We start from the raw sequence: 10,422 nt of genomic DNA on the forward strand, positions 1-10,422 counted from the left end.
TGCTGTGGGAAAAGATTTCAAACATCAGTGTGACTGGAAAAGCACCGAGACTCCACACACCCAAGTGAGAGTGTTCCAATGAAATGACTGTGGAAAGAGCTTTAACTGGTTACACAGCCTGAAAAAACATTGCAGCATTCACAGCGGGGAGAGACTGCTTTACCCGTGTTCTGTGTGAGATTTTAACTGAGATTTAACCTGGAGAGACACAAGGACACCAGCACCATGGAGAAACCTTGGAAATGCGGGGACTGTGGGAAGGGATTCAATTATCCATCCCAGCTGGAGATCCATCGACGCAGACACACCGGGGAGAGGCCGTTCACCTGCTCCGTGTGCGGGAAGGGGTTCACGTTGTCGTCCAGCTTACACATACACCAGAGGACCCACACTGGGGAGAAGCCGTTAACCTGCCTGGTGTGCGGGAAGGGCTTCAGCTTTGTGTCCCAGCTGCTGAGGCACCAGCTGGTTCACGTTGATGAGAGGCTGTTCAGCTGCCCGGAGTGTGAGAAGAGCTTTAAGAGACGCGAGGACCTGGCCAAGCACCAGCTCGTTCACACCCAGAGGCGGTTCAGCTGCTCTCAGTGCGGGAAGGCGTTTCGACAGTCGCTGAACCTCTTGAAACACCAGCAGGTCCACACCGGGGAGAGGCTGGTGACCTGCCCCGTGTGCGGGAAGGGCTTCGCTCGGCTCTCCCAGCTCAGTTCACACCAGCTGGTTCACACTGACGACAGGCCTTTCACGTGTCCCGAATGCGAGAAGGCCTTTAAGACGGCGGGCGACCTGCTGAGGCACCAGCGGATTCACACCGAGGAGAGACCCTTCACCTGCTCCGCCTGCGGGAAGGGATTTATCTGTCTGAACAACCTCAGGCTGCACCAGCGAGTTCACTCTGATCAGAGACCCTTCACGTGTCCTGACTGCGGGAAGAGCTTCAAAACGATGAGGGACCTGCTGATGCACCAGCGCCTTCACACAGGGGAGAGGCCTTTCGCCTGCCCCGTCTGTGGGAAAGGCTTCACCCGTTCGTCCCACCTCCTGACCCACCAGCAGGTTCACACCGGGGAGAGACCATTCAGCTGCCCGGCGTGCGGGAAGGGCTTCACCCGGCTGGCTCACCTCAACTCGCACCAGCTGGTTCACACCAACGACAGACCTTTCAAGTGTTCCCAGTGCGAGAAGAGCTTTAAAAGCACGGATGTGCTGCTGAGACACCAGCGAGTTCACACCGGGGAGAAACCGTTCACCTGCTGCGCGTGCGGGAAAGGATTCACGCGTTCGTCCCACCTCCTGACTCACCAGCGAGTCCACAAGTGACCGCAGGGGGTTGGACTCTGCTGTCGTTGCTGCTGTTGATCTCGTCCAGGACTGAACCTCGTTCATTCCGACATATGGGGTTTGTTTCTGCTGAGTCAGTAATGATGTTAATAATGCGGCGGACTGGTTGCACAGTGGGTTAGCACTGCTGCCTCACAGCGCCAGGGACCCGGGTTTGATTCCCAGCTTGGGTCTGCGTGGAGTTTGCAAGTTCTCCCCGTGTCTGCGTGGGTTTCCTCCGGGTGCTCCAGTTTCCTCCCACAGTGTGAAAGACGTGCTGGTTAGGTGCATTGGCCGGGCTAAATCCTCCCTCTGTGTAACCCCAGCAGGTGCCGGAGTGTGGCAACTAGGGGATTTTGACAGTAACTTCACTGCAGTGTTAATGTAAGCCTACTTGTGACACGAATAAATAAATTTTACCATAATTGAGCTTGAATGTGACGGATCTGAAAATATTCCTGTTGTTCGAAGCAGTGAGTTAGGGCCATAATTTCTCTGTGATAAGAGAAGAATAATTAATGTCACTGTTGTATTTTTGAGCATTTTTTTTCTTTTTAACTTTCGATGATTTCAGTTCTCGTACCTTCAGTACTCTCACGGCTGAGTCCCAGCTCCCCACACCTTTCAGAGTATTTATTTGTGACACTTGTAAATAAACTTTATAACCTTAAACCTCTCCCTTGTCTCCTCCATCCTCAGCTATCTAAGGTTATTTGTTCAGGTATCATGGATTATCTGAAAAAAAGGATGGTGTTCATAAAATAATTTATTAATTATTACAATAGTTTATTAAGAAGGAACTGTTTAAATATGATGAACAGAGAATAACATATTGTTAAGTATTTTCAAGGCTGAGACAGACAGATTTTTAATCAGTAATGGATTCACAGGTTACGGGGCTAAGGCAAGAAAGTGAAGTCAAAGATTGTCATATTAGATCAGTAATTAGCTCAGTGAATGATAGAACAGACTCAGTGGGCCAAATGGCCTACTTATGCTACTCTGTATTATGGTAACATCCAACTCGTGACAGGTAAGTGCAATTTTTTTGTCCAATGTTTGCAGCCACCTTCTCTTTTGTTCTGTCTTCTCTGAGGGGTCAGGAAGTTTTATTTATTAAAGTTTATTTGTTAGTGTCACAAGTCAGCTTACATTAACACTGCAATGAAGTTAGTGTGAAAATCCTCTAGTTGCCACACTCTGGCGCCTGTTTGGGTACACTGAGGGAGAATTAGCACGGCCCAATGCAGTTAATCCACACATCTTTTGGACTGCGGGAGGAAATCGGAGCACCTGGAGGAAAGCCTCGCAGACATGGGGAGAACGTGCAGACTCCACACAGACAGTGACCCAAGCTGGGAATTGAACCCGGGTCCTTGGCACTGTGAGGCACTGCTGCCTCACAGTGTGTCTGCATGGGTTTCCTCCAGGTGCTCCAGTTTCCTCCCACAGCCCAAATATTTGCGAATTAGGTGAATTGACCATGCTAAATTGCCCCTGAGTGCCAGGGGGACGAGCTAGGGTAAATGCATGGGATTATGGGGATAGGGCCTGGGTGGGATTGTGGTAAATGAAACCCACACAGACACTGGGAGAAAGTGCAGACTCCGCACAGACAGTGACCCAAGCTGGGAATCGAACCCGGGTCCTTAGCACTGTGGGGGCACAGTGGCACAGTGGTTAGCACGGCTGCTTCACAGCGTATCTGCATGAGTTTCCTCCGGATGTTCTGGTTTCCTCCCACAGTCCAAAGATGTATGGATTAGGTGGATTGACCATGCTAACTTGCCCCTTGGTATCAGGGGGACTAGCTAGGGTAAATGCATGGCGTTATGGGGATAGGGCCTGGGTGGGATTATGGTCAGTGAAACCCATGCAGACACTGGGACAACGTGCAAACTCCAAACAGACAAGTGACCCAAGCTGGCAATCGAACCCGGATCCCTGGCACTGTGAGACAGCAGTGCTAACCACCGCACCACAGTGTTGCCCAGTTCTTGCTGATGAGGACTGGAGCACTTTATCCCCAAGCACCCATTAATAAACTTCATTACTAGGGGCTGGTAGTTTACCCAATGTCACTCACCTATTCAATCCCCATCTGACCAAGGATTAGAGAACAGACTCCCTTGGTGTTGCTTCCCCTGTCCAACACCTTGCCTGGAAGTCATCTTGCAGCTTATCTCATGCTTTGTGGCGGCTGTCTGTTAAACTCTATCAGACATTTGTTGAGGATTAGGAGCAGGCATAGGCCATTCAGCCCTTCAAGCCTGCTCTGTCACTCAACTAGATGTGGAGGACATTCCTCCGTCTACATCAACGGTTATGAAGTGGCGATGGTCGAGAGGTAGAGAATCTGGTGATCTGTGTGACGACAATAATCTCTCCCTCAATATTAACAAGACGAAGGAGATAGTCGTTGGCTTCAGGAAACGTAGTGGAGAACATGTCCCTGTCTACATCAACGGGGATGAAGTAGAAATGGTTGACAGCTTCAAGTTTCTAGGTGTTCAGATAATTAAAAATCTGTCCTGGTCCCCCCATGCCAACATCATAGCTGAGAAAGCCCACCAGTGCCTCTACTTTCTCAGGAGGCTAAGGAAATTTGGCATGTCAGCTACGACTCTCACCAATTTTTACAGACGCACCATAGAAAGCATCCTTTCCGGATGTAGAACAGCTTGGTATGGCTCCTGCTGTGCCCAAGACCGCAAGAAACTACAAAGGGTCGTGAATGTAGCCCAATCCATCACTCAAACCAGCCTCCCATCCATTGACTCTGTCTACACTTACTGCTGCCTCGGAAAAGCAGCCAGCATAGTTAAGGACTCCACGCACCCCGGACATTCTCTCTTTCATCTTCTTCTGTCGGGAAAAAGATACAAAAGTCTGAGCTCACGTACCAACTGACTCAAGAACAGCTTCTTCCCTGCTGCCATCAGACTTTTGAATGGTCCTACCTCACATTAAGTTGATCTTTCTCTTCACCCTGTTGATAACTGCGACACCATATTCTGCACTCTCCTCTATGAACAGTATGCTTTGTCTGAATAGCGCGCAAGAAATAATACCTTTCATTGTATCCCAATACATGAGACAATAATAAACCAGTTCAATTCAATGATGGCTGATCGCCTGTCTCAACATTATTTTCTCACACTGTTCCCATATCCACTGACGTAACAAAGTTTAAAGTTTATTTATTAGTCACACATAGGTCGACATTAACACTAAATGAAGTCACTGTGAAAATCCGCTAGTCGCCACACTCCGGTGCCTGTTCGGGTACAGTGAGGGAGAACTTAGCACAGTCAATGCACCTAACCAGCGCGTCTTGGTCTGTGGGAGGAATCCGGAGCACCCAGAGGAAACCCACGCAGGCACGTGGAGAACATGCAGACTCCACACGGACAGTGACCCAAGGCTGGGAATCAAACCCTGGTCCCCGGCGTTGTGAGGCAGCAGTGTGCTTACCACTGTGCTGCCCCAACTCCTTCCATCAAGCAGTCTCATACTTGCGGTCAGGGAGCGGAGTACAACAATGATTTCAGCAACAGTGACGGCGATATTAGCCGGAAGAGCAATTGTGACAGTGAAAGTCAAGCATGCTGGAATTTTTGGGGTTAACATATAATCAAGAACAGATGCAAGTCATAAAATGGCTGCAATGATCTGGCCTGTGGACTGTGACCTGACACTTCCTGTGCTGACCAAATAAAGACGGTTGTTCAGACACGGCAGAGCCATACCCATATATGGGTGAAGGCTATGTGGCCTATACGCCATTTAAATGAATCATTGTGACATTGCCTGGTTGAACAATGTGATCGGTTTCCCGTTACACCACTGGCTGAGCGCCAGGGGACTTTCTGGAAGAGGAGGACAGTTTGAGGATAAAGACACGCGTTTCAGCCCTATGTCTCCATTCAGAGATCATCTGTCGCACGTGTGCCCTGAAAGAACATCCTCAGGGAAGACAAAGCACCACATCAAAAAGTCTACATCGGGAAATGACTTGGCCACTTTGTTCTGAACCGGGTGGTATTCATTTCAGTTAAAGAGTTAGAAGTTCAGTGTAAGAGTTTAGGGTTCAAAGAGTTAGAGTTAAGAATTAATGTTGAAGTGTAAAAGTTGAAATGTTACAAATATTGTAAGTTTGGGACCTGAAGTATTAAATAAACAAAATTTTCTTTCAGAGAATTTGAGTCGACTGCTGCCCTTTTAGTGTGCATAGGAGTTAGGAGTAGCCTTTCAAGCCTGTTCTGCCATTCAATCAGATCATGGTTGATCTCTCCCTGGTCTCAAATTCACCACCCCACCTTTTAACCCCGTTCTTAAATCAAAAACATACCTATCTCCTTCTTGAAACCATTTAACGATTCAGTCTCCACCACGCTATGGGGTAGTGCAGAGGAGGTTTACTAGGCTGATGCCGGAGTTGAGGGGGTTGAGCTATGAGGAGAGGCTGAATAAACTAGGCTTGTACTCGTTAGAGTTTAGAAGAATGAGGGGAGGTCTCATTGAGATGTATAAGATGTTGAATGGGATGGATAGGATAGAGGTGGAGAGACTCTTCCCGCTCAGAAAGGACAGTAGGACTATAGGGCACAGCCTCAAGATAAAGGGGGGGCGGTTTAGAACGGAGTTGAGGAGGAACTTCTTCACTCAAAGGGTGGTGAATTTCTGGAATTCTCTGCCCATTGAGGTGGTGGAGGCTGCCTCGCTAAATATTTTTAAGACGCGGGTTGATGGGTTTTTGATAAGCGAGGGGATTAAGGGTTATGGGGAGAGGGCGGGAATGTGGAACTGAGCCACAACAGATCAGCCATGATCTTATTGAATGGCGGGGCAGGCTCGAAGGGCTAGATGGCCTACTCCTGCTCCTATTTCTTATGTTCTTATGTTCTTAGTGAGTTCCTCTGCGAGAAGTAGTTCCTCCTCATTTCAGTTTTAAATCTACTGCCTCTCAGCCGATACCTGTGACCTCTCGTTCTAGATTATCCCACATGGGGAGACATTTGATCTACGCTGACTTCATCAGTCCGTTTCATCAGCGAAGAAATCGTGGAAAGCCTACAGTGCAGAAAGAGGCCATTCGGCCCATCAAGTCTGCACCGACAACAATCCCATCCAAGCCCTATTCCCGTAACCCCACGTATTTACCCTGTTAATCCCCCTGATAATAAGGAGCAATTTATCATGGCCAATCAGCCTAACCCGCACATTGTGGGAGGAAACCGGAGCACCTGGAGGAAACCTGTGCAGACACGGGGAGAATGTGCAAACTCCACACAGGCAGTGACCCAAGGCCAGAATTGAACCCAGGTCACTGGCACTGAAAGGCAGCAGTGCTAACCACTGTACCGCCCTTTAAGTATTTTATATACCTTGATCAGATCCCCTCTCATCCTTTTAAACTCCAGCGAGTACAAGCCCCAAACTGTTTAATCTCTCTTCGTACATCAACTCTTTCATCCCCAGAATCAACCTGGTGAACCTGCTCTGAACTCCTCCAATGCCACCACATCCTCCCTCAAATACGGAGACCAAAACTGGATGCAACACTCCAGATGTGGTCTCACCAATACAACTGCAACAACACTTCTCTACTTTTACACTCCAGTCCCTTTGCAGTAAATGTTAATATAAGCACCTGGAAGATAGTTTGGGTTCAGAGCTGAACTATATTTGCTAGTTCTATAATGCCACAATATTCTTTGGGATATATTTCTTGCAGGTCACCCTTTAAGAAGAAAATAGCCTTGTTGACTTTTCACAAATGATTTCAGGTAATCCTAATTATTTCCACACTAGAGCTTGTTCAAGAACAAAGAAAAGTACAGCACAGGAACAGGCTCTTCAGCCCTCGAAGCCTGCGCCAATCATGATGCCTGTTTAAAGTAAAACCATATGCCCTTACGGGATTCATATCCTTTCATTCCCATCCTATTCATGTATTTGTCTAGTTGCTCTTTAAATGCTGCTCCCACCACCTCCCTGGGCAGCATGTTCCAGACATTCATCACTCTCTGTGTAAAAAACTTGCCTTGCCCATCTCCTCTAAACTTTTCCCCACACACCTTAAACCTATGTCCTCTGGTACTTGACTTTTTTACACTAGAAAAGACCATCTGGCTATCCACCCTGTCCATGCCACTCATAATCTTGGAGACCGGTATCAGATCAAACTTGTCGGACTACCAGACGAAATTGAAGTTCTCAGCTCTTGGCTCAATTTCTGCCCCACCATCAAAATGGACCCCAACAGTCTCACAGTGGACACAGAGGAATTCATCAGGTGAATGAGGCTCCAGGAGTGTTTCCATAAACCCCAAGAGGCCAACAGTGAGCCCGATGAGACAGCCAATGAACCAGAACAGCCAACAGAGAGATCCGCAGTGCAGCGATCGAAGAGGAAAAAGACGAACTGGACTCCTTCAGAAGGCCGTTGCACTCGACTTGACATATATTGCCCCAGCCTTCAGAAGGTGCTACAATGCCAGATTCATTAGTCGCACTCACAAAACAGCTCCAAAAGCCACCCAAGCACAATGCAACACCATCCGCACTCTCAAGACCAACCGCAACATTGTCATCAAACCAGCAGACAAAGGAGGGGCCACCGAGATACTGAACAGAATGGATTACTGCAAAGAAGCGTACCGACAACTGAACAACGAGGAACACTACAGACATTTACCTGCAGATCCAACCAAAGACACCCATCAACTCAACTGACTGAACAAGACCTTTGATCCGTACCTTTAGAGCACCCTCATCCCACGCATTTCTCATGTTGGAGATCCCTACTGCCTCCCAAAGATACACAAAGCCAATACACCCAGCTGTCTCATCATGTCAGGCAGTGGGACCCTGGTTATGTCAAGGGCATCCTGAAACCCATTGTACAAAGAACCCCTAGCTTCTGTCGCGACACTATGGACTTCCTACATAAACTCGGCACCCAGGGAGAAGTTAAACCAGGAACACTCCTCTTCACAGTGAACATAAGAACATAAGAACATAAGAAATAGGAGCAGGAGTAGGCCATCTGGCCCTTCGAGCCTGCCCCGCCATTCAATAAGATCATGGCTGATCTGTCGTGGCTCAGTTCCACTTTCCCGCCCTCTCCCCATAACCCTTAATCCCCTCTCTTATCAAAAACCCATCAACCCGCTTCTTAAAAATATTTAGCGAGGCAGCCTCCACCACTTCAACGGGCAGAGAATTCCAGAGATTCACCACCCTTTGAGTGAAGAAGTTCCTCCTCAACTCCGTTCTGAACCGCCCCCCCTTTATCTTGAGGCTGTGCCCCCTAGTCCTACTGTCTTTTTTGAGCGGGAAGAGTCTTTCCACCTCTATCCTATCCATCCCATTCATCATCTTATACGTCTCAATGAGATCTCCCCTCATTCTTCTGGATGTCTCTACACCAGCATTCCCCACTGCATTGCTGCAGCTGCCTCAGTACTCAATGCTGACAACTGCCAATTGCCAGACGCGATTTTACAACACATCCGCTTCATCCTGGACTACAGTGTCTTCATCTTCAACAACCAGTTCTTCATCCAGACACATGGAACAGCCATGGGGACCAAATTCGCACCTCAATATGCCAACAACTTCATCCACAGGTTCAAACAAGACTTCTTCACTGAACAGAACCTTCAACCGACACTATACACTCCATACATCAGTGACATTTTCTTCATTTGTACTCACGGCGAACAATCACTGAAACAACTATATGAGGACATCAACAAGTTCCATCCCATCATCAGATTCACATGGACTACTCTCCGGAATCGGTTGCATTCTTGGACAGACACATCTCCATTAAGGACGGTCACCTCAGCACCTCACTGCACTGTAAGCCCACGGATAGCCTCACGATGCTCCACTTCTCCAGGTTCCACCCTAAACATATTAAAGAAGCCATTCCCTACAGACAAGCTCTCTGTATATACAGGATCTGCTCAGATGAGGAGGATCACAACAGACACCTACAGATGCTGAAAATGCCCTTGTTAGAACAGGATATGGCACAGGACTCATCGATCGACAGTTCCAACACGCCACAGCCAAAAATCGCACCGACCTCCTCAGAAGACAAACATGGGACACGATGGAGAGAGTATCCTTTGTCATCCAGTACTTTTCCAGAACAGAGAAGCTACGATACCTTTCCAGAGCCTTCAACATGTCATCGATGAAGACGAACATCTTGCCAAGGCCATCCCCACACCCCCACTTCTTGCCTTCAAACAACCGCATAACCTCAAACAGACCATCGTATGCAGCAAACTACCCAGCCTTCAGGAGAACAGTGACCACAACACCACACAGCCCTGCCACAGCAACCTCTGCAAGACATGCCAGATCATCAACACAGACACCATCATCTCACGTGAGAACACCATCCACCAGGTACACAGTACATACTCTTGTGACTCAGCCAACGTTGCCTACCTGATACGCTGCAGGAAAGGATGTCCCAAGGCATGGTACATTGGCGAGATCATGCAGACACTAAGGTAACAGATGAATGGACACCATTTGACAATCACCAGGCAGAAGTGTTCCCTTCTTGTCGGAGAACATGTCAGCAGTCACAGGCATTCAGCCTCTGATCTTCGGGTAAATGTTCTCTAAGTGGCTTTCACGGCACATGACAGCGCAGAGTCGCTGCGCAGAGACTGATAGCCAAGTTCTGCACACTTGAGGACAGCCTCAAACAGGATCTTGGTTTCATGTCACACTATCTGTAATCCCCACGACTTGCCTGGGCTTGAAAAATCTACCTGTCCTGGCTGGAGACAATTTACACCTCTTTAACCCTCTCTCCACTCAGATTGTCTGCACCATTGTCTGATTACCTGCTAAGATTCGCATTCAAACCATTATCTTGTAATTGAGTTTGTGTCTATATATGCCCTGTTTGTGAAACAAATCCTGCACTCACCTGATGAAGGAGTGGTGCTCCAAAAACTCGTGCTACCAAATAAACCTGTTGGACTTTAACCTGGTGTGGTGAGACTACTTACTGTGCCTACCCCAGTCCAACGCCAGCAACTCCACGTCAAGGTCACCCCTCAATCTCTATCG

The 10,422-nt window shown here is 48.1% G+C and overlaps 1 protein-coding gene across 1 annotated transcript; it reads left to right on the plus strand.

The window, feature by feature from the left end:
• The first annotated feature begins 225 nt into the window (after positions 1–225).
• Positions 226–5,517, plus strand: LOC145363669 (uncharacterized). Its single transcript, XM_080218882.1, has one exon. The coding sequence runs from the start codon at positions 226–228 to the stop codon at positions 1,315–1,317; it is 1,092 nt and encodes a 363-aa protein (XP_080075008.1). The 3' UTR covers positions 1,318–5,517.
• Positions 5,518–10,422: the final 4,905 nt, after the last annotated feature.

The sequence above is a fragment of the Carcharhinus amblyrhynchos genome, unplaced genomic scaffold (assembly GCF_965287045.1).
Source record: "Carcharhinus amblyrhynchos unplaced genomic scaffold, sCarAmb.v2.hapA scaffold_39, whole genome shotgun sequence".
Classification (NCBI taxonomy): domain Eukaryota; kingdom Metazoa; phylum Chordata; class Chondrichthyes; order Carcharhiniformes; family Carcharhinidae; genus Carcharhinus; species Carcharhinus amblyrhynchos.